A 21847-nucleotide genomic window follows, 5' to 3' on the forward strand; every position below is an offset into this window, starting at 1 on the left:
GGCACTTACTGAGTCATTGCCCAGCCCTATTATAGGTGTTTGGGTGCAAGATGGACAGGATAGTATTTCTATTGTGGGGAGCATATGTGACGTAGAGAAGAAAGAGTAGGGTGGATCCCTCATTATCTAAATGTCAGATGATTCAGAGACTGGTAGATTACCAACCCACCCTTAGTTGATAGAAAAAAAGAAGTAACGCTTCCAGGGGCATTCATTTTCATTCACTCATTTACTGAGGCTTAGCAGTAATATAAAAAGGGTCAGTCTCCTGAGAGCAGGGAACTCACAGTACATTGAAACTGAAATACAGGTTGTGATGGAACAATTTACAGGGTGTGGTTGCTTAGAGATAAATAAGGAGACTGCCTTCAGCATCAAAATCAAAATGTATGCAGGGGTAGGCAAAGAGGGTCAGGAATGGCTTCCCAGAAATGGCTATGTTTCAGCTGAGTCTTAGGGATGAAGAATTATTAGGCAGGAAGGTAGTGGGGAGAAGGAAAAAAGGGTGATCTGGAAAGAAGGACTTGCCTGGCACAAAAACGTATTTGGAGGCTGGGGAGAATCTCTCCCAGGCTGGCATGCTGTGCACATGTGGGGTGCCAGAGACAAGTCTGGAAGGTAGGCAGAGTGCTGCCAGCACCTTGTACCCAAAGCCAAGGCCCATGGGTCCAAGAAAAGGTCCTGGAAAGACATCCTGCAACTCTGGAATACAGGTTGTGAGGAGGTTTGCATTTGGGGAGGACCCCTCTGGCTTCAGGGAGGAGGGCAGGGGCAAAAGGATGAGGTGGGGCTATGAGTCACCCAGGGAGGAAATGAGGAGAGTATATTCAGGTGGCAGCCCTGGGCATGAAGAAGGGTATGGATTTCACAGTGACATTAAAATAGAAAGACAGGACTTGGTTCGTTGTGTGGGAGTGAGCAGAACAAGGTCTGCATGACTCCCAGTTTCTGGCTTAGGCAACTGGTTGATCAAGAGACTACAGAGGAGGATTAAGTGAGTGACAGTGAGTTGGGTTTGGGATATGCTGTGTGCAGAATGTCTATGGCTGACCAAGCAGGGCTGTCTCAGTAGTAGATGGGAAATCTCATTACTCGAGATCTGAGCTGGAGAGAGTTCTGAGTGTTGTTTGCAGAGGTGAGGCTTGAGGACTGGCTGTGGATGCCAAATTCCCAGAAGAGAGGGAAGTCAGATAAAGGGACGAACCTAGAATAGTGGGGAATACCGTGGGAATAGGAAGGAGGGCAGAGGAGTCCAAAGGGAAGATGCCAGCATTAAAAAAGGAAGTAACCAAAGACCAACTAAAAACTCTGCTGGGCGTGGCCATTAGGACATCACTGGCAACCTCATGGAGAGATGAGGAGCAGTGTGAGTGGAGTCAAGGAGAAGACAAAGTGTAGGCCCCTGGTTCAAAGAGCTGGACTGTGCAGGGGAGGGAAGAGACAGGACAACTATCTAATTAGGACTTGTTGATGTCTTAAGATAGGGAGACAGGGCTTGGTCAGGTTTAGAAAGGCACCAGTGGTGAAGAAGATGTGAAAGTTACAGGAGAGATGGGGTAACTGAAGGAGCAAGATCAGTGGCAGAGCAGAGAACCCAGGGCTCCTGACTCCCATACTAGTGCTCATTTCTGTCCTGTGGTGCATCCATTGCCAGGTGAGGGGCCAAGAAGGAGAGGGGAGCTGTGGAGAGCTGGGAGCCTTCAGCTTGTGAGGTTTGGAATAAGGGCTTCCCTTCAAACTACAACCGCATAGATGGTCGAGGCATCAGCTGGGACCATGGGGGACAACCGGAGGGGCCTTCTGAGGGCCAGATGATCCAGGTCTGCGTAGAGCAGGCTCTGAAGGGTGGGGAGGAAGGCAGGAGAGTTTCAGAAGTCTCACTCGCTGGGGGATTCAGGCCTCTCTCTTTCTCAGTCCACTCTTCTCAGGGGTTTGGTCCAACCCCCTTCCAATAGCCAGGCCCTTACCGCCTCCTGGTCCAGGTCCCCTGCAGTCTTAGGCTCCTCCTCCTTTACTGGCCTCTGGGGCTCGACTTTCGCGAGTGGATCTATATGAGGGGGAGTGGTGAACAGAGCTGAAAAATGGAAAGGGACCAACATTCTGCTTCCAGCAAGGGCTCAGACTGAGGAATTGAGAGGCGGGAAGTGTGGGAGCAGTAGAAAAATGGGGTGGTTAGTCTCACCAAATCTGGGGAGTGGTCGAGGCGGGTGCGGGGGTGATCGTCTGTAACGGATGTATAAGTCTTTGAGAGCCACCAGTTTTATCTCGTCTTCCTCGGGGCCAACAGCAACCAAGCAACTCAAAGGCTCAGACCCGCAAAACAATTTAGGCTCCACCCCCACAGATAGTTCCGCCCACGCTCTGATCCTGCTCCGGCTCTAGCGTCGCCTCCTTAGCCAGGGCTCCGCCTACCAGCCTATGGCCTCGGCCCAAGGGGTGACCTCCCCCCCGCCCCCTTCCTCTATAAACCGCACGCCGGAGTTCTAGGTCTAGGTTCTGTCTGCGAAGGTTCTGGTCCTACCCCTCCCGCCTCGGGTCCCGACCCATTTAACCAGGCCCCGCCCATTGTGCTCACCTGCGCCACCACCAGACCACGCCCAACGCCCCGACTCCCAGCACCAGCCCAGCGCCCAGCAGGGGGATCAGGAGCTGGGGATTCACGGACCCTGGGTGAACGGAGGACAGGGTGGTGACGGATACTGAGGTCAGGGGTGCGAGGACAGAGAACTACATCTCCCGTCCAGGAAACCTCCCGCTAAGGCCTCTCTCCCTCCTGAGGGTATGTCAGTGAAGTCCCTGAGCAAAGGCCTGGACCTACCATGGGTAGACCCCGGTGCCCTGCAATCAGCCCCGTCCCCTAGCACGTGAAGCACTGTACGGCTTTCTTCTTCGTGGCGGCCCCTGCAGAAAAAGGTGCCTGAGTCCCCCGCGCTCAGGAGCAGCTCCAGCCGCCGGATACTGGGGTCCAGGGCACGTAGGCGACCAGCAAAGGGCTGGACTGGAGACACAGTAGGGGTCGCGCTCGAGGAGGCCCACAGTATTGGGCGGCGTCCTTTGGACAGGCCCTTGCAGGCAGGGAAGCTAGGCGCCCAGGCCCAGCGGATGGGATGCGAGACCCCTACGCAGGAGAAATTCACCCGGTCTCCGGGACGGCCGTCCAGTGAAGCTGGGGTTGGAGGGGACAGGGGTTAGGGCAAGTCCACAGGGCTAGACTAACCCCACTCCCGAACCCCATTCCCGTCTCCTCTCTTTCCCCTCTCTTCTGAGCTTCCGCCAGCCTGGATCATCCCCCACACATCCACCCTCCCCCACCCCAGCACCCGCCGCCCTTCAGTCTTTCCTCACGCCCACTCCCAACTTTCCTGGGAGAAGATGGCTTACCCCCGGGGTCTCCCTGGGCCCTTGACAGCAGCAGCGGCAGTAGCTGCAGAACCAGAGCCATGGCTGGGATGTATGTGGTGGGGATAGGAGGCAAGTATATCAGCGGAGGAGACCGGAAAGAAACTCGGGAAGAGGGGATGGGGGGGGCACGGGTTGGGGGCTCTGATAAGAGCGGGGCGGGGCTACCAGCCTCCGGGATCCCTCTGGGAGTCCTCGCTGGCTCTCTTTCAGCCCTCAGACAATACTCAGTTGAAAGTGGTGCTCTGCTGGTTGTGGAAGCACTTTCCTGTACTTTAACTCCCGCGGGGTAGCAGTGGCCCAGAGCATCCTGGCTGAGTTCAAATCCTGCCTTAGCCATCTACTAGCTGAGTCATGTGGGAGAGTCGTTCAACTTTTCTGGGCCTGTTCATTCATCTGTAAAACAGGGATAAAAAGCACCTACCTGGGGCGTCTGGGTAGCTCAGTCGTTAGGCGTCTGCCTTTGGCGCTGACCGTGATCCCGGGGTCCTGGGATCTAGCCCCACTTTGGGCTCTCCACTCCGCGGGAAGCCTGCTTCTCCCTCTCCCACTCCCCCTGCTTGTGTTCCCTCTCACGCTGTGTCTCTGTCAAATAAATAAAATCTTTAAAAAAAAAAAAAAAAAAAAAAGCACCTGCCTTCTAGAGTACTAAGAAATTTTAAAAAGTAATACACCTACAATGCCTAGAACAATGGTTGACACATAGGAGCACTGGGTGCTCATCATTATTGTTATTACTGCAACTTCTTATTCTAGCTTCTCCTTCACCTCTCTGTGCCCACGCTGTCCCTCCTGGCCAATGGTGCCCCACCCAAACTGGCAGGTTTGGGTCTGGGAGACACTTAGGAACAGGCCACATGCCCCACACCCTGGACTTCATCAGCCCTCGCCCAGGCTAGGCCAAGCCCTGGTTTAGCCAGGGCAGGTTCCCAGAACCTTCTGAGGGCCTAAGGCAGCACCTCCGCAGGTAGCCCCAGCCTGGGTCCTTGCTGTTGTGACATCACAGAGGCCCTTGGTGACATCACAAATCTTTCATCTTTCATCCTGCGACTGAGCAGGGGTTGGGAAGACCTTGTCAAGGCTGAATCCAGATGAAGTTAGCCCCTTCTGTCCTCAGTTTCTGCTCACGCGCCCCTACCAATGACCCCCAAGGACCCAAATTGGGCAATGAGTGTAGGCTACACCCCATTATCCGTTTCCTGGAACCATTAGGTGCTCCCACCATAGCCACTGTAATGTCACAGGGGCTTCGGTGATGCCTTTTCAGAGGACTGTGCAGGCAGGGCTGTCAGCTGGGAATCAGGAAGGGTGTCTTGGCCTGAAACCAAGAACCAAAATGGAGTTGGCCATAGTGTGCCTACCTTTCAGTACCTCTCTCTCCCATCCCTACTCCCTCACCCAGTTCTGCTTAGTCCCTCCCCACCCCTGGTCATCAGGGTATAAATGGGGAAGGAGGGGCCACCAGAGGCAGGGAAGGGAGGGACCTTTGGGATTATAAATTCCAAAAAGGCCACTGACTCCCAGAGCTGGATCCCTGAAACTCTACTCTGTCAGCTGCTGCACTTGCTACCATCCCCGGGGACCTTCATCATGAAAGGCTTTCTGCTGCTCATCCTGTCTGCTCTGCTCTGCTGGGTCTCAGGTGAGCACTGGGGGACCCCCAGGGACTTCTACACCTTCCCCCACCCACTGTGCTCCATTGCCCACTGCTTGGGATCTCAAGTACCCCTAGCTCCAACCAGCGCAGCTCTCCTGTGATGGGGTCCTTGCTCCATTTCTCAAGGACCCATGTCTCCTTCACGCTTCTCCCCACCTCCAAGACCTACCCTTCTAACTTGCCAGAGCTCTACGTCCCCTGTCCCCCACTCCACGACCAAACCCAGCTTACTGCTTTGTCCTGTCATCACCTGCACTCAGTGGAGTCCTCCCAGAAACATAGGCGTCCAGCCTGGGGCTTCTTGTGCACCCCACCCTCCCCACCTCCTCCTCTAGATTCTGTTCTGTCATTCAAGCAATAGCCTTTCCTAGTTCACCCCTGCTCTTCCCCAGAGAGCATACTCACAGGGACACCAGCTTTCTGGAGGGTCCCAGTGATCTCCTAGAACCTCCTGGGGAACCGGGGAGATAGCCCGGTTTTAGGGAGGGGATGCCAGGGCTGCTCACCCCCAGGGTGAAGTGGATTTATTTCACAGAGGTGCAGTCACTGGGCTCCTCTGCCCTTGGACTGAACCCCTCCTACACCAAACTTTGCTCACGCAAGCCTAGAATTAGCTGAGGTGGGAGCCTGGAGGGTGACACTTTTTGCATCCACCCCCTCTCCATCATGGAATGGTGCTCAGACAGCACCTGACCATCTGCTTCTCAGATATTATTCTTTTCTGTCTGAGAGCTGCTGGAGAGGATCCCTCAGGTCTGGTTTCTCTTCCCACCCTCATGGTGGTCCCAGGTGGGGAGAGTAAATCGATAAAACTGGCCATAGGTGGTTTTGTTGCCAGCCTCAAGTCCCAAGCCACTGATGTAAGTGTTGCAACCATGACTTTTATTTATTTTTTAAGATTTTATTTATTTATTTGAGAGAGATCAAGCCGAGCACAAGCAGGGGAAGCTGCAGAGAGAAAGGGGGAAGCAGGCTCCCTGCTGAGCAGAGAGCCTGTGGGGCTAGATCCCTGAACCCTGAGATGGTGACCTGAGCTGAAGGCAGACGCTTAACCAACTGAGCCATGCAGGCACCCCAAGAGCCATGGTTTTTTATTTGTAGTATTTCTTCTCATTTCAAGTCTCCATCTGTGACATCTTCTGAATTCCTTCATCTTTTCCCCCACCTCCTCCATTCCTTGCCCACGGTAGTCTCACATTCCATCTATCCCTGGCCCTGTGTTTTTGTTGGTAGCTCTGCCCCTCTTGACTCATCCCCGAATGGGGTGGGGTACAGGACGATATTTAGGGTGTAGGCATTCACAGAGCAACAACTCCGCCCTCACCCACTTCCACTATTTCTGTTTCACTCACCTGCTTGGTCACTGTCAAACCAAACAGGTCAGAACACCTACTTGACTGGCTCTTCTCCACCCTACCCCACAGCTCGGCTGGTCCCCAGGTGAGTCAGACACCCCATCCCCTCAGCCTGACTTGTGTCTTCCTAGCTGATATTCGCTGTCACTCCTGCTACAAGGTCCCTGTGCTGGGCTGTGTCGACCGGCAGTCCTGCCGCCTGGAACCAGGACAGCAGTGCCTGACAACGAATGTGTACCTCGGTAACACGCCCCTCTTTAGTAGGGACAGGGGGCTGGTGGGAGACTCTATGGCAAGGCCCAAGGCCCAAATGTGGCTCAGACTGCAATGGGACACACAGTCCCAGCAAGGACAATATTTGGCCAAGTATTCTTAAGAGCCAGACACCATTCTATGACTTTATACGGATTGTGGGCAGCAACAAGTCCAAGGACCAGGACGAGGGGGTGGGGGACGGAAGTGCAGAAGGATAGTCAGACTTACTGAGAAGAGATAGGGGAGGGGTACGGGCAGAGTGGGGAAGGAAGCCTGGGCAGGTGCATGGGCAGGGGGACACAGGCACAACAGGTACCCGCGCTGGCTGACCCCACGGTCCACTCCTACCCTCAGGTAAGATGTGGGTTTTCTCCAACCTTCGATGTGGCACACCGGAAGAGCCTTGTCGGGAGACCTTCAACCAAACCAACCACAAGCTGGGCCTGACCTATAACACCACCTGTTGCAACAAGGACAACTGCAACAGCCCAGCTCCTCGGCCCACCCCAGCCCTGGCCCTCGTCCTCCTCACCTCTGTGGCCGGCCTTGGCCTCTGGCTGCTGCACTGAGACTCACTCCATAGCTGTCCCTCCTCCCACCTACCTTAGCCTGAGTTTAGCCTTAGGTCTCCTTGTCCCCCGGCTCCCTACACTGGTCTCTCCTTAACTCCCTTCACTCAGAATAGCATTTCTCCAGGCTCTTCACATTTCTGTAATTACACAGCGGTCTCCCCACCTATCCTTCCACCTTACATCCTCCGCTGACCTTCTCCCGAGTCCCTTCCTATATCCCTCTAGACCATCCCAGATCCTCCGGTGGTCCCAGAAGAGCTCCGCACTTTGCGTCCTGCCCTCTACCGTGCCCCGCTTAGAGAGGGATGGAGATCTAGGCCTGAAATGGGACTTTTGTCCTGTCCCCCGCAAAGGCTCCCAGGAAGGACTGATGACCTCACTGTATGGGGTTGATTCCCCAAACCCTCGCTCCATACGTACCTCATCCCCATGCTCGCCTCTTTGCATTTTGAGTAATAAATGTCTATGTCCGATAAACTGTGTGGTTTTTTGTCAAAAGACCTGTCGTCAGAGGCCCCCCTCTTGGGAGATAGCACTCTCAGCTCCTGCCCTTCCCCAAGAATCCTCCAGGGACTTTCCCTGGGAGGCTGGTCTGGGGCAAATGGAGAAACGGGTTTTTCAGGCCTCCATCCTTCTTCCTTCCTGTGTCTGGGGTTGACATACACGTCCAGTGTTTGGAGCAACAATCCTTATCCCAAATTTAGGCCACACCTCTGATGTACTGCCAAGAAGGAGGTGCGGCCTGACTTGAGGGCTCCCCCAAAAGGGTAGGAGAGCTGTGTGGGGATGGAACACAGGACCCTCTTAGCAGGTTAGAGTCAAGGGCGTCACTTGGCCCCATTACTAAGCAGGGCAGCAAGCAACCCTCCCATCACGGTGTTTCCATTTCCTTTCTCAATCCTATAAAGTCACATTGAGAACCAAGTTGCAAATGGGAGAAAGGGGAAGAAACCCAACCATGTTCTTTGGTTCCTGGTGACCCCCATTTAGCCCAGAGCCCACTCCCCCCGCTCAGTGGTCCTCACTCCTAAGGAAGATTCTCCCTAGCAATAGGCCCCAGGGGTCACTTAGGGCAGATTCTCCATTGTCCTTTGGGGGTTCATTGGTAAAGGAGTGCACTGTTGTAACTAAGTCCGCTGACACTTGGTAACTAGAGCATGGATGGCCACATAATACTCCTGCAATTCTCCCACCAGCGAAAGATAGATGGCATTTTCCAGTCAGCTCTAGAGTGGTGAAGAGATTTTAATGGCTCACAGAGGGTTTTTTGTCTTCTCACCTCAGCTCTCCTTTGTTCCCTTGCTCCCTTGCTCCTCCCGCCCCAGCCTACTAGTCTCTCCACAGTGCTGGCAAGAGCCAGGCCAGGGCGGCGGCTGCTGCAGCCAACACACATGGCGGGGCCACGGTGCTTGCCACAGCGCTGTTACACAGGTCTCCGACGCAGCATTCCCTGTGGGTTGTGTAAGTCACGTCTCCCACCAACTCCGTTTCCACTTGATTGCAATGATGGGCCGCCACACAGGCTCGATAGTGATGAATCAAGGTCACTGAGGCTGAAAGAGAAAACAAGACTGTGGTGTTGGACTCTTGGCTTGAGGACTTGCCTTCTAGGGCAGAGCAGATGTGACTTCCAGGAGCCCGGAGGGATTCTCTGTCCCCTCCAGAAAACACCTCCATGAAACCAAGTAACCAAAATGAACACTGACATTGCTAGCCGTCTGACTCAAAGGTGCTGAAAAGGCCCGACCTCCCTTCGCTGTGCTGTTCTGGCCAAAAATCCATGACTGCAATCTAATTATGAGAAAATAGTAAATAAATGTAAATTGAGGGATGGTCTCTAAAATAACTTATGGGGACTCTTGAAAAGTGTCAAGGTCATGGAAGACAAAGACGCAGAACTGTCCCAGATCAGAGGAGACTAAGACGTGATTAGCACTAAATGCCAGGCGGGATCCTGATTTGGACTGAAGCCAACATCCCTCTTGTCAGTTCAGGTGGAAAATGAACACTCCATGTCCTGTCACCCTCAGGCGCAGCTGGACCGGCCAACGAACACGCAAGCCTAGGCTCAAGGGACAAGAATGATGACTTATCACTCAAAGAAACCTGCAGACAAGTAGTTAATCAGCACTATTCTAAAGACATAATCATTGGCTGGGCCTAATGAAATGTCTAACATGGAGAATAAAGACATTTTTTAGATTCCAAGGCTGTTGAGATGGAAAAAAACTTCTGGGGGACCAGACAAAGTGGCACCACAGCGCCTGCTAGCACGATGTCATGGGGCTCCAGTCAGCAGAGCCCACCTTCTCAGGAGCCCCCTAGCCCCAATTTTGCCCTCAAAATCTCTCACTTGCCAGCTGTCAGGGGGAAGGGGTGGGGCTTTTGAGCATCAGCTCCCTGTTCTCCTGGGTGACACCACACTAATAAATAGCCTACTTTTCTTCATTGCAGAAGCTCTGTGTCAGATTTTATTGGCTTGCTGTTGCAAGCGGTTGATGAACTCTCATTTGGTTTGGCTATAGGACCAGAAAAAAGACGACTAGATCATCTGGCTACACTGAATAAGGTTTGTAGATTAGTTGGTATTTTTTCAAAGACTTATTTATTTGAGAGTGAGTGAGCAGGGGGAGGGGCAGAAGGAGAGGGAGAGAGCATCCTGAAGCAGACTCCCTGCTGAGCCAGGAGCTTAACTCAGGGCTTGATCTCAGGACCCTGAGATCCTGACCTGAGCCGAAATCAAGAGTCAGAAGCTTAACCCACTCAGCCACCCAAGTGCTCCTAGTTAACAGTATCGTACCAGTGTCATTTTCTGATTGTGATCATTGTACTATGGTTATATTAGATGTTAGCATTAGAGGAAGAGAGGTGAAGGACATACAGGAACTCTACTATTTTTGCAAATTTTCTGCCAATCAAAAATTATTTCAAAATCATATACATGTGCGTGCGCACACAAACACACACATACACACACACACCCACACCCCCCAGTCCTTAGCTAATACCTGCAAGTTTGGTTTAATATTTTGGTCCCTGCGTTCAAGGGACAGAACTTTTTCAACGACTTAGGAGTGAATGGGCCTCTGAGACTCTGGAGAGTTAAGAGGAGGAGGTGACAGGGCCAGTGGGCTGCTGAGGAGGAGGTGACAGGACCAGTGGGCTGCTGAGGGGCTCAGTGCCAGAAGGGGCTCCAGACCTCTCTACTCTGCCATGGCACCATCTGCCTGGAGCCAGACTGAGCCTGGGGGCAGGGGAGGGCTGGGGGAAGGGGGAGAAGCTGAGGACTCACGGTTTCCAGACAGCTGGTTCTGCCCGGGGCCAGGCTGGGGCTTGCGCTCCAGGAAGCCACAGTGCTCCCCCTCCCCGCAGGTGGCCACCGTCTCTTTGCAGGAGTTGCTGGAATCTCCTTTGCACTGGAAGCACCGCATGCGGGTTCCTGGCAGAAGAGAAGAGGCGCTTGACCTGGGCTGACCAGGAGCCAGCTGGCAGAGGCAGACAGGGCTTGGCTGCCTCCTTACCCAGGGCAGACCCCAGTAGGGTGCTGAGCAGGACAGCGACCAGTAGAGAGTTCATTGTGTCTGCCAGCAATGTCAGTATCACCTTTCTCCCACCCCCCTCCCTGGCCCCGATCCGCCAGCCTTATATCCCCCTTGCCTTGGGCTTTATAGGGCAATAAAAAGGGAGTAAAGAATCTCCCCCAGCAGGCACTGGGGCCCCACTAACGACAGGGAGCCCCCCCCCCCCCGCCCTCCGGAGTCCCCAGACGGCTCCATCCTCAGCAGCGGTTCTCAGGCTGTGGCCCCAGAACTCCTGGCCAGAGGGTCCTCAATGGTCTTCCTTTCCCACTTGCAAACGTACAGGAGGTTGGCTTTTCTCAGCGTACTGTCTCCAAAACAACAGGTCTCAATGGCCTAAGGGCAGAAGCCATGTGACAACTGGGCCATCTTCTATTCAGCCTTTTATGTAATTCCCCAAAGTGGAGAGCAACACTCCTTTTCTGTGTTGTTGGGAAAGAAATTACTTTTCGGGATGCCTGCGTGGCTCAGTTGGTTAAGCAGCTGCCTTCGGCTCAGGTCATGATCCCAGCGTCCTGGGATCGAGTCCCACATCGGGCTCCTTGCTCAGCAGGGAGCCTGCTTCTCCCTCTGCCTCTGCCTGCCATTCTGTCTGCCTGTGCTCTCTCTCTCCCCCTCTCTCTCTCTGATAAATAAATAAAATCTTAAAAAAAAAAAAAATTAAAAAAAAAAAAGAAATTACTTTTCACAAAACTGTGTTTCGTTAACATGTGATAGATTTATTATTTTTATTTTTAAATAAACCTACTTAAAACGCTTTGTGTTGATTTTGAATATAGTAAATACTATAGTAAATAGCAATATTAACCCACACAGAGGAAAAACTCTTTCGGGCCTTCAGTAATGTTTATGAGTATAAAGAGGTCCTGAGATTAAAAGAAAAGAAAAAAAAGGATATCTGTCTCCTCTGCCCTCCTCCCTCCCCTTTCTTACTCCTGATACATCCCTGCTCTGATTCCCCAGATCAGGCTCTCTTCCCTCAAGGTCATAAACCTCAGTTTTCCAGAATCTACCATCACCTCCTGAATCTTTTCCCTGCATTCCTTCCCAGTCTTTCTGCAACCCCCCCCCCAATGGAAACACATCTGTCCCTCTGGCCCCACCCATGATTAATTCCTTCCTCCACAGTAGTAAAACTAGGAGAGATAATTATAGGGTACAAATGTTGAGGCTTGGGGGGATCAAAGGGATGTGAAGCTGGGTGGGGTCCCACTTATGCAGCTGAGCTTTGTGTGGAGGGAAGGGTGGGAGAGGGCATTGTTGGTTCCACATACAGACACCACGCTGAAACAATGCTGGGCCAGGCCTTCTCGGAGGGTGACCTTGAGAGACTCCAGTGCACGGAGAGGGGAAGGATGAAGCAAACAAAGACAGGGAACTGAGCTGAAAGAGCCGAGAACAGCTTGAGACCAGGGGAGGTGGGGAGGAATGAGGGGGAAGGTGCCAGACAGAACTCTGGAGCGGCAGACACAGCTGAAAGCACAAAGCACAGCACAGAGAAGACCCCGAAGGCTCTAGCCGACTCAAGTAGGGGGCAGGGAGGATGTGAGAGGTGTGGGACATAGGAGCTGCGGGACCAGGGCCTCTACTGCGTCAGGCTGGTGAATCTGGTCCCGGTTCCACCCCCCAGATTCACTCCCTAGGTGTGTTTGTTTACTGGTCCCTCCCTGTCTCGCTCAGATGCTCCAGCTCTCGGGATCTCTGGGTGCAGATCACATTCTCCCAGACTCCTGAGCCCTGGGTCCAGCCATGGGCCCCTCCAGCATCTTCCTGTGCATCCTGTTCCTCTGTGAGGCACTGGGTAAGGGGGGGCAGGTGGGAGAAGCGGGGATGCTGAGCAGAGATTTGCATGGGCTTCAGAAAGAAGAGCTCCTGGGAATGGCCTCAGGCCAGGAGAAGGTGGAACCAGAAGTTTCTTTTCCAAGGCATTTGAGAATGAATAACTCTCTCTTCCTTGAAGCATCTTGACATGCCTCTGTCCTCTGTCTCCCCTGTTCCCTTATCTCACCTCTTGATTCTTTGCAGGGACCTTGCGGTCAGTGTCAATTCTTATTTGCTCTCTGTCTGGGGCACCATATGCTTAACTTTTTCACTGCCACCCTGCCTTCCTGGGTCTGGCTTTTGGTGTCACGCTCTGCCTTCGTCTCTGACTCTCTTGTTTTCTGTCATATCTGTGTGTTTCTCACAACCTCTGGATCCCTCTTGCCTCTGCGATTTTTCTTTTCCTGAGTTGTCTCTCCTCCCTTCCCTGTGTCTCTTCTGCGACTTCTGTCTGCCCTTCTCCTTCCCTTTCCCCGCTTCCCTCTCCCCACTTTGTGAGTCACCGCTCTGCATGAATCTCTCTCCCTTATCTGGGCTCCAGCCTCTCACAGGCCTCTTTGTCTCTCCTCTTCCTCTGCCAACCGCCCCCCCCCCCCACAGGTCTCACCACGCCCCCGCCCCCTGCCCGAGGTCGGCTCCGCTGTTACACCTGCAGCTTTGCCAAACCCTGCTACCCGGTTCCCACCGAGTGTCAGGAGGACGAAGCTTGTGGCATCAGTATTGGCACCTCAGGTAGGACTCTGGCCCAATGGCCCTTCTCTAGGCCAGTCTCCATCCATCCATCTTGCTTTTCCTGCTGCCCCACTGCCCTTACCTCCTTCCTGCCTGGACCTCAGCATTCTCTCATTCTGTCCCACAGAGCAGAATGAGATCATCGAGCGGAAGGGCTGCCTCCCACGGGCCCAGTGCCCTCTGCAGGGCCATGCCACCTACTGGTCACGCTCCTACGCTCTGCGGCACCACTGCTGTGAGCAAGACCTGTGCAACACAGCCACCACGCTGCGGCCGCTCCCCAGCCCCCTACTCGCCGCCCTGCTCCTCCTTGCAGCCAGCTTCACCTGGGGAGGCCCCCTCCTCCGCTGGCTTCAAGCCAATCTGCAGTCTTCAACCCAGGACTCTGCCCCCCTCCTCACCGCCCTCGAGACCCCTGCATCTGAGATATGCCCAAGAACCTGATTCTGTAGAGAACTCTGATTCCCAGCCTCACACCTTCCCAGACCCCTCCCAAGGTCTGGTTCCTGTGGGCACCACTCTAGCCTGGATAGGCACCTGCCCAGAGCCCCGCCTCATAAACAATATCTGTTCTAGGTCTTTTGTCTTTTCTAGATGCCCACGGCTGATGCCCTATCTCAGCTCCAGGTCTTGGTCAAGGTAGGCAGTTTGATGAAGCTGGGGGTCCCAGGCAAGGGGACTGAAGGGGCACCAGGTATGGTGAGGACGACAGTGTTGCTAGGAAAGATTAATTTGGCAGTTCAGGAACTCAGGAAGGAGGTTCTTGGGGGGAACTGTGAAGAGTAAATTTAATAAAAGTGCTATCTGAGAGTCTAGGACACTGCCGTGTGTGTGTGTGTGTGTGTGTGTGTGTGTGTGTGTGTGTGCGCTCTTTCTCTCCCTTTCCCTCCCTACCTCTCTCTCTTTAAAAGCAAACTAGAGCTGCCTGGTGGGTTGGGCTGGGCTGCTGGGACCTGAACTGTAACTTTCACCTCATTCTCCCTTTGTGTCATTTGCGTCCTCCTTCTTGCTAATAGCTTAGCTTGAGCCCCTGTAGCATGGCGGCTTTCGATGACACTTCTGAGAAAGATTTCTTCCAGTGAGGCCCAAATTTGAGCAGACACACAAAAGGGTGTCTGGTGGAGTTGCTTGCGATGGTGTGTGGGGGACACTGGCTCCTTTCTGCCTGAGACCAGGAACAGACCAGTTAGGAGCATCGGTGCCCTTCCCTGTTCTACCAGCTCAGGCTTGTCCATGGCTCAAAGACAGCCCAGCACACACCCCACCAGGGAATCCACCCACCACCCCTGTGGACACTCCCTCTACCCCCAGAGATAGCATGTGACTCTAGGGCCTCCCAGGGTGTCAGGATGTTGATAAGCCTCTCACTGCTCGGCTCCGGATGCCACAGGAAGTGCTAGGATAAGGAGGGCGGCTGGGAGTGCACCCCACCCCGTCCTGACTCAGTGCCCTCCCTGTCCGTGTGAGGAAGTCTGAGGTCTGATTAAAGGTGCGTGTTCTCCTTCCACTTCTCTGTGCAAACGAGACGGAGCAGGGATGAGGGGGATGGGGGTGGGGGATGGTCGGGCTTAATTTCAGGGCAACCTGAGTCTTCTTCCAATTCTCTGTCATTCAGTCCTCCCACCTGGTGCTTCTGTTGTCTTCTCTCCCTGCCTGTCTCTTTCCTCTAACTCGAGTCCCTTCCCTTCTCTCTTCTTTAGTTGCCTCCATTTGTCCAGTGGTTTCCTGAGACTGACTCTCCAGAATTGCTCAAATCTCTGGATTCTCCTGTCTCATCTCTGCCCATCCCCACCCCTCCTCACCCCCTAGCAGCCACCCTGGGCTCCCCTTCAGTCCCATGGTACTGAGGGCTCAGGACCACCCCTTTACTGGCTGCTATGAAACAGGAGATCACACCTGTGATCTCACAGGTGACATCGCAGAATAATACTTTGCTTTCCTTCAGCGCCCCTGAACACACACACACACACACACACACACACACACAAACAGCGTGACTGCTGGAGATCAGCTGGACTGTAGGGCAGCACTCGAAGCCCTTCCCCTCCTTGCCAGGTTTTCAGGCGAAGCCTCAGGTGCCAGATGGCCAGAGGGACAGCAGATCACACTTCCAGCAGATGTCATGGAGATCATTTGATCTTGGGGGCAGGTGGGCTGTGGGTTTTGTGAAGCAGAAAGACAGATTAAAGATACTTTAATTCTCTACCTCCTCAGGAACAGGGGCCCCCATACCCACCCCAACCCCAGTCTCCTTGGGATTTAAGCCTGCACCCTGGAGTGTTCCTCACCTGAGACGGGCCAAATGGATGTTCTCATAGACCTGGATTTCAGGTTTGAACTGAGGAATTGAGGCACCTGGGAAGAAGGAGTCACACGGGGTGCAGCAGAGAAATCACCAGATAACTCAGAACTATATTCCTTACTACCTCCTCCCCTAGAGAAGGCAGGGATAGAGGCAAGACGTGAGCCCAACCCTCTGCCACCCACCCACTCACACATGCTCTCTTCTTTCCCCCTGGGAGGAAACTGGGACTCACCTCTGCACTGAGTCCCCTGGGCCCTCTGTCTGCAGAGCACGATGCTGACGGCCAGGATGGTGAACCCCTGACCCACTGTGAGCAAGAGCATCACGATCCAGGACACGTCCCAGCCCGTGGAAGGGGCACAGAGGGCAGGGGAGGCATCCGTGGAGGCTACAGTAAGGGCAAGACAGCAGGGATAAGGAGGGACGCAGTGAGGGGTTTGTTCCCATGCCCCAGAGAGAGGCTTTCCCCCTGTAGTCCAGCAGGCTCTTACCACCAAAAGACTTCATAAGCTTCTTTGTCCCTAGTTTCCACCATCCCACTTTGCCCATATTCAAGCCTCTCATGTTGACCCCATCAACTTCTGTTGGTAGCAAATATCAACACACCTGTATCCACCTATGGACAGCTAACTCCAGAACAGACCATCAGCCGTAACTGCAATTCTTCCTCATATCCTTAATAGTAATCCAAACTTCCAGGACAAAGTAGTGCCTTCCAATTCATTCTTTCTTTCACTCATTTAGTCCATAAGCATTCCCTGAGTGCCCACCAAATGCCAGGCACCGTATTAGGTGCTGAGGATGTAGAGGGAAGTAAAACCCATTAATTGGCCTTTGCTTACCAAAATAATGTCCATTTGCTCCTCCCTCCTGCCTCATAAATGGGTCATTCTACATTCAATAGCATTCTTTCTGTGGGTAATGGACTTCTAATTGTTAAAACAATTATATATTTTTTCCCCTTCTATTTTCACTCACAGTAGTCCATTATAACATTAGCACATGTATCTTTACTTCAAAAGACAATTCCCCCATCAATAATTCTTTTCTTCATGTCTGCTATGAGATATTCCATAAAAGTCATAGATCACCCTATTTGTAATTAATGGTATATTCCACCAGAATCCTTCTCATCCCTTTTGGCCAATGGTCTCTTCCACCAGAAAGCTGGCTTAAACAACCCCTTCTCTATTAGGGAGTTATCAATGAGAGAAAAGGCCCTCTTCCTACAGGTGATGGTCTGCTCCACCAGAAATCACCCCCACCCACCCAAATCTGGCCAATTACAAAGTCATGTCCACTTCCTCTAGCCAGCAAGTGCAGAATGTGCCAGAGGCAATATCCTCTCCCAAATCCTCCCTCAGTTTACCTGTCAAGCTAAAGCTGACCCCTTTGTTGTGAGGCATGAGGCAGCGGATGATTCTTGCTCTATGTTCCTCTGACTCAGAGAGTCCCTCCCCAGGACACACTAAGAGCAGGGCAGCCCCATCGCCCCAAAATGACTGTACACGGCCCCTCACAGGACCCTTTCCCTCTAGCCAGGTCACAGAGTCTAGGCGTCTGGCAGGGGCCACAGAGCACATGAGGACAGAGCAGTGGGATCCATCGGCAGCCCTCGAAGATAGCTGGGATCCTGTGGGAAGAGAGGGACCTTAGTTCTCTGCTGGGCTTCCTGACCTCCAGTGGCCCCCGATTTACATGCCTTCACTAACCTCTGAGCACGGAGACATCATACATCCTCCAGTTCTGGTACCTGTGGTGCTGACCCAGCACAGCACACCAGTACCGACCAGCGTCTCCCTCCTTGGACCCTTCCAGCCACAGTGAGAAGTTCCCCAGTAGTTTGAGTCTGGATGCCCTGGTGGGCTTCCCGAGGTCTGGGGCTGGTCTGACCACTTGGACTTGGGCCACCAGGGCAGTGGAGGAACCTGCTGCTGGGCTGTGGAACCAGGATAGGAGTTCATCTCCACTCAGGGTGGGCGGTAAGGGACATGGCAGCTCCAGCACCTCCCCCGAGGCTACAAAGATGGTCTGGATATTGTCTGTGGGGAGGAGATTGTATGAGACTAGAAATCACCATCAGATCAACAGCTCCCACTTGACCTCCAACCCCCAGCTTCTGCCCCTCCTGGGAATTCCCCCAGCATGGGTCTGGCTATGAGCACTTTCTCAAGTGACAGCTATGAAGAAGTGAGGAGGGGAGGATAAAGTAGGGCCTTCCTCCCCTCTCCTCCAGTGGGTGAAGGAATCTGAAGGCAAGAGAAAAAAGGCTAGAATAGTTGGCAAAGACCCTTTCTCTTCCTCTCCTTTCTCCTTTTCTGGATGCATTTTCTCATCTATTCTTATTTTCTAAAGGAAACTGTACATAACAACAACAACAAAAATAGATAACAAAACAAAAGCCCCCAGATTAAAAAATTAAACATTAGGGACACCTCAGTGGCTCAGTCAGTTAAGCATCTGCCTTGGGCTCAGGTCATGATCTCAGGGTCCTGGGATCCAGCCCGCATCAGGCTCCCTGCTCAGTGGGGAGCCTCCTTCTCCCTCTGCCTGCTGTTCCCCCTGCTTGTGCTCACTCGCACTCTCTCTCTCTCTGACAAATTAATAAATAATTTTCAAAAGATTGAACATTAAAAACATTTAAAAAAGAAACTATACATAACCTGGACCCTCATTGTCTCTGGGTCTTCCCAAGAATTAGAGGAAGTGGGGAATCCGCTGGGGTAAATCTATCTCCTTGAGTCAAATGCCTTCCCCAGGCTCTGAGGAGAAACAGCAGTAGTTCCTTACAACCTTCCGAATAACCAAAGAATCCCCCACTTCCTCCTCCTTACCTGCAGCAGACCAGGGGGCTCCACATAGGAACAGAAGGAAGAGGAATAAGACCGCCATGGGGAGAGGCTGCCAAGTTCTCTCGCCCAGGACCTGGTGTCCTGTAGAGGAAACAAAACCCAGATACAGTCCCACGCTCCCTGGTTTGGAGTGACATGGGCCTCTGAGGGGATGGGAATGCTGGGGAGATAAAGCCCAGCTTCATATTTACTGGGGAAAAAGTAACCACCACTTTTCAGTTCTGAGGGGGAAAAGACTCAGCCCAGGGTGTTCTGAAGAGGATCTCCTTACACTTCGGACTCCACATCAGCTGAAGGAGACAGATCAAAGACTTTGTGCTAAAAAGCCTCTGCAGAAGGGGGCACAGCTGTCTACCTTCATTCAGTCTGGAAGTACATTCTGTGCTCTTTCCTCCACCCTAGGAGAGATGCCAACCATGAGTGAAGAACCTGAGTCTTCATGTTGGTCTCCACAGAACCTGTCATAAGACTGCATACCTAGTCAATACTCCATAAATAATTTAGAATGACTTTCCCTGAGGCTCCCTGGCATACCACTGATCTCTTCTGAGCCCCTAATGAGTGTATTAAGTTACTACTGAAGGAACTGGATAACAGGGGCCTGGAGAATTCACCAAATCCCTCTACCCCAGGCAGGATTCTCAAAGCAGAGTTTCATATAGCTCTAATAGTTTTTAATGTGTTATTTGTTTATTTATTTATTTAAAGATTTTATTCATTTGACAGAGAGAGATCCCAAGTAGGCAAAAGCAGGCAGAGAGAGAGAGAGAGGAAGGGAAGCAGGCTCCCCGCTGAGCAGAGAGCCCCCGATGGAGGGCTGGATCCCAGGACCCTGGGATCATGACCCAAGCTGAAAGTAGAGGCTTTAACCCACTGAGGCACTCAGGCGCCCCAAATGTGTTATTTATTTTTAAAGGTTAGTTAAAAAAAAGTTTTATGGGTGATCTATTTATTTTTTTAAAAATTTATTTATTGGAGAGAGAGTGCGGGAACGTGAGGGGGGTGTGCCACAGAAGGAGAGGGAGCAGCGCCACAGAAGGAGAGGGAGCAGCAGACTCCCCACAGGAGCTCTGACCAATGCAGAGCTCAATCCCAGGACCCCTGGGGGATCCTGACTAGGATCATGACCTGAGCCAAAAGGCAGACACTTAACTGAGCCACCCAGGAGACCCTTTAAGTTTTTGTTTTAATTCCAGTTAGTTAACATACAGTGTTTTATTAGTTTCAGGTATACAATATCATGCTTCAACACTTCTAAACATCACCTGGTGCTCATGACAAGTGCTCTCCTTCATTCCCATCACCTTTTCCACCCATCACCCACTCCCCCAACCATCAGTTTGTTCTCTATAATTAAGAGTCTGTTTCTTTCTCTCTTTTTTTCCCTTTGCTTGTTTGTTTTGCTTCTTAAATTCCACATATGGGGATGCCTGGGTGGCTCAGTCAGTTAAGCATCTGCCTTTAGCTCAGGTCATGATTTCGGGGTCCTGGGATGGAGCCCCACATTGGGCTCCCTGGTCAGCAGGGAGCCTGCCTCTCCTTCTCCCTCTGCCGCTCCCCCAGCGTGTGCTCTCTTGTGCATGCTCTCTCTGTGTTAAATAAATAAATAAAATCTTTTAAAAAAATTCCACATATGACTGAAATCATATGGTATTTGTCTTTCTCTGGCTGACTTATTTTGCTTAACATTATACTCTCTAGCTCCATCCATATCATTGCAAATGGCAAGACTTCATTCTTTTTTATGGCTGCATAATATTTTATAGAGATATATGTGCATGTGTGTGTGTATGTGTATACACACACGTATCTCACATCTTCTTTCTCCATTCATCAATCAAAGGACACATGGGCTGTTTCCATATATATTGACTATTGTAAATAATGCTGCTATAAACATAAGGATGCCTGTTTCTCTTTGAATTGGGTGTTGTTGTTGTTGTTGTTTTTAAATATTTTATTTATTTATTTGACAGATCATAAGTAGGCAGAGAGAGAAGAAGGGAAGCAGGCTCCCTGCTGATGACAGCCTGATGCGGGGCTCGATCCCAGGACCCTGGGACCATGAACCCAGCTGAAGGGAGAGGCTTTAACCCACTGAGCCATTCAGGTGTCCCTGAATTGGGTGTTTTTTAACTCTAAAATTCTTTTCCTTTTTTAAAAAAGATTTTATTCATTTGAGAGAGACAGAGCACAAGCGGGTGGGGATGGATGGATAGGGACAGTGGGAGAGGGAGAAGCAGGCTCCCCACTGAAAGCCCAACTTGACCTGAGCTGAAAGCAGATGCTTAATCAACTGAGCCACCTAGGTGCCCCCTTAAAATGGTTTCTGATTAAATATTCTATGCATACCAAAGACTATATCAAACCTAACATAATAAGTAAAAGAAGCAGGAAACAAAGGGCGTGATTTGTATGATTTCATTTCGGTAAAGTATGAAATTAGGCAAAACTAATCTATGAGTTTAGAAATAAAGATAGTGGTTACCCTTGGTGGGGCAGGTAGTGATCTGAGGAAGATCTTGTAGATGTGGTATAATGTATTCTTGATCTGGAGGCTGAGTACATGGATATATTGAAATGGCACACTTTTCTGTATAGGTGTTTACTGCAATAAAAAGCTAAAGAATGTATATTTTATGTGGGTGTAAGGTACAAGGAAAAAGAAAACAAACCTGAATCTCTAATAAGAAACAGTATTACCATTTCAAAGGTTCTCTATGCTGTGTTACACTATTCTAAATTTGCTCTTTCTTTCACTCTCTTGATCATTAAATTTTATTTTTGGACGTTATATGTACAAATGGTGTCAGGTTGTATGTAACCTATGGCTTTCTTTTTTCCCCTCAACATTACGGTTTTGAGATTCGTCCACGCTTGAGAGCGATAATTCATCTTTTCTCTTTTTTTTGACCGTATTTCACACCCCTTAACAATACTGAATCCTCCTATCCATGACTGCGATGCAGCTCTCCGTTTATTCAAGGCTTTGCTTAGCTCTTTCAAAAACGTTCATAATTTTCTTCATGAAATCTTGCATTTCTTTGATTAGATCTATTCCTAAACACTTTTTCTTTTTTGTTGCTCTTGCCAAGTGCTCCTAATCATTACCCTTCATTCCCACTGTCGCTCGAGAGTCTGCCAATATTAAGGAATTTTTTTAAAAAGGCGGGGGCGGGGGGGGACTTAACTTCGCCTGATACGTTCTAACTCTCAGCGTTCCAAACGCCTCCAACTAATTTCTGACCATTGCTCTATCCGTAGGTCCATCTGCACGAAAACCGTCTCAAGGAGCGCGGAAAATGTCTCCCCAGGGCTCGA

General features: G+C 51.5%; 5 protein-coding genes across 7 annotated transcripts; 2 read left to right on the top strand and 3 right to left on the bottom strand.

Annotated features, from left to right (window-relative positions):
* Positions 1-210: 210 nt before the first annotated feature.
* Positions 211-3739, bottom strand: MPIG6B (megakaryocyte and platelet inhibitory receptor G6b). 2 transcript variants are annotated; one of them, XM_059178890.1, is made up of 6 exons: positions 3382-3739; positions 2819-3166; positions 2576-2666; positions 2183-2223; positions 1968-2047; positions 211-1838 (listed from the first exon to the last, which is right to left on the bottom strand). In XM_059178890.1, the coding sequence occupies exons 1-6, from the start codon at positions 3737-3739 to the stop codon at positions 1734-1736; spliced, it is 1023 nt and encodes a 340-aa protein (XP_059034873.1). In that variant the 3' UTR covers positions 211-1733. The 2 variants fall into 2 exon arrangements, with proteins under 2 accessions (XP_059034873.1, XP_059034874.1); XM_059178891.1 differs by lacking the exon at positions 2183-2223.
* Positions 3740-3788: 49 nt separating this feature from the next.
* LY6G6C (lymphocyte antigen 6 family member G6C) lies at positions 3789-7715 on the top strand. The gene is made up of 3 exons (XM_059178894.1): positions 3789-5041; positions 6543-6653; positions 7021-7715. The coding sequence occupies exons 1-3, from the start codon at positions 4843-4845 to the stop codon at positions 7233-7235; spliced, it is 525 nt and encodes a 174-aa protein (XP_059034877.1). The 5' UTR covers positions 3789-4842; the 3' UTR covers positions 7236-7715.
* Positions 7716-8483: 768 nt separating this feature from the next.
* Positions 8484-11225, bottom strand: LY6G6D (lymphocyte antigen 6 family member G6D). Of its 2 annotated transcripts, none has more exons than XM_059178941.1 (3): positions 11100-11225; positions 10531-10677; positions 8484-8791 (listed from the first exon to the last, which is right to left on the bottom strand). In XM_059178941.1, the coding sequence occupies exons 2-3, from the start codon at positions 10667-10669 to the stop codon at positions 8568-8570; spliced, it is 363 nt and encodes a 120-aa protein (XP_059034924.1). In that variant the 5' UTR covers positions 10670-10677; positions 11100-11225; the 3' UTR covers positions 8484-8567. The 2 variants fall into 2 exon arrangements, with proteins under 2 accessions (XP_059034924.1, XP_059034922.1); XM_059178939.1 differs by lacking the exon at positions 11100-11225 and adding an exon at positions 10760-10899.
* Positions 11226-11514: 289 nt separating this feature from the next.
* LY6G6F (lymphocyte antigen 6 family member G6F) lies at positions 11515-18629 on the bottom strand. Its single transcript, XM_059178930.1, has 6 exons — positions 18509-18629; positions 17387-17716; positions 17044-17307; positions 15907-16062; positions 15658-15724; positions 11515-15523 (listed from the first exon to the last, which is right to left on the bottom strand). The coding sequence occupies exons 1-6, from the start codon at positions 18564-18566 to the stop codon at positions 15499-15501; spliced, it is 900 nt and encodes a 299-aa protein (XP_059034913.1). The 5' UTR covers positions 18567-18629; the 3' UTR covers positions 11515-15498.
* LOC131834363 (lymphocyte antigen 6G6e-like) lies at positions 12106-21812 on the top strand. The gene is made up of 4 exons (XM_059178938.1): positions 12106-12617; positions 13238-13369; positions 13497-14008; positions 21791-21812. Exons 1-3 carry the CDS (start codon positions 12566-12568, stop codon positions 13811-13813), a joined length of 501 nt encoding a protein of 166 aa, XP_059034921.1. The 5' UTR covers positions 12106-12565; the 3' UTR covers positions 13814-14008; positions 21791-21812.
* Positions 21813-21847: the final 35 nt, after the last annotated feature.

This window comes from Mustela lutreola, chromosome 6 (assembly GCF_030435805.1).
Source record: "Mustela lutreola isolate mMusLut2 chromosome 6, mMusLut2.pri, whole genome shotgun sequence".
Classification (NCBI taxonomy): domain Eukaryota; kingdom Metazoa; phylum Chordata; class Mammalia; order Carnivora; family Mustelidae; genus Mustela; species Mustela lutreola.

Excerpts from the sequence above, each read along its gene's own strand:
- MPIG6B (XM_059178890.1), bottom strand. The coding sequence starts at position 3,739 with ATGGCTAAGGCAGGATTTGAACTCAGCCAGGATGCTCTGGGCCACTGC. Across the intron at positions 3,167-3,381 it reads GGCCCAGGGAGACCCCGGGG|CTTCACTGGACGGCCGTCCC; the intron begins GTAAGCCATCTT and ends CTCCAACCCCAG. Across the intron at positions 2,224-2,575 it reads GTGGTCTGGTGGTGGCGCAG|ACGATCACCCCCGCACCCGC; the intron begins GTGAGCACAATG and ends CATCCGTTACAG.
- LY6G6C (XM_059178894.1), top strand. The coding sequence starts at position 4,843 with ATGGGGAAGGAGGGGCCACCAGAGGCAGGGAAGGGAGGGACCTTTGGG. Across the intron at positions 5,042-6,542 it reads TCTGCTCTGCTGGGTCTCAG|CTGATATTCGCTGTCACTCC; the intron begins GTGAGCACTGGG and ends GTGTCTTCCTAG. Across the intron at positions 6,654-7,020 it reads GACAACGAATGTGTACCTCG|GTAAGATGTGGGTTTTCTCC; the intron begins GTAACACGCCCC and ends TCCTACCCTCAG.
- LY6G6D (XM_059178939.1), bottom strand. The coding sequence starts at position 10,814 with ATGAACTCTCTACTGGTCGCTGTCCTGCTCAGCACCCTACTGGGGTCT. Across the intron at positions 10,678-10,759 it reads CCTACTGGGGTCTGCCCTGG|GAACCCGCATGCGGTGCTTC; the intron begins GTAAGGAGGCAG and ends CTCTTCTGCCAG. Across the intron at positions 8,792-10,530 it reads GAACCAGCTGTCTGGAAACC|CCTCAGTGACCTTGATTCAT; the intron begins GTGAGTCCTCAG and ends TTTCTCTTTCAG.
- LOC131834363 (XM_059178938.1), top strand. The coding sequence starts at position 12,566 with ATGGGCCCCTCCAGCATCTTCCTGTGCATCCTGTTCCTCTGTGAGGCA. Across the intron at positions 12,618-13,237 it reads GTTCCTCTGTGAGGCACTGG|GTCTCACCACGCCCCCGCCC; the intron begins GTAAGGGGGGGC and ends CCCCCCCCACAG. Across the intron at positions 13,370-13,496 it reads CATCAGTATTGGCACCTCAG|AGCAGAATGAGATCATCGAG; the intron begins GTAGGACTCTGG and ends TCTGTCCCACAG.
- LY6G6F (XM_059178930.1), bottom strand. The coding sequence starts at position 18,566 with ATGGCGGTCTTATTCCTCTTCCTTCTGTTCCTATGTGGAGCCCCCTGG. Across the intron at positions 17,717-18,508 it reads AGCCCCCTGGTCTGCTGCAG|ACAATATCCAGACCATCTTT; the intron begins GTAAGGAGGAGG and ends TCCTCCCCACAG. Across the intron at positions 16,063-17,043 it reads GGTCAGCTTTAGCTTGACAG|CCTCCACGGATGCCTCCCCT; the intron begins GTAAACTGAGGG and ends CCCTTACTGTAG.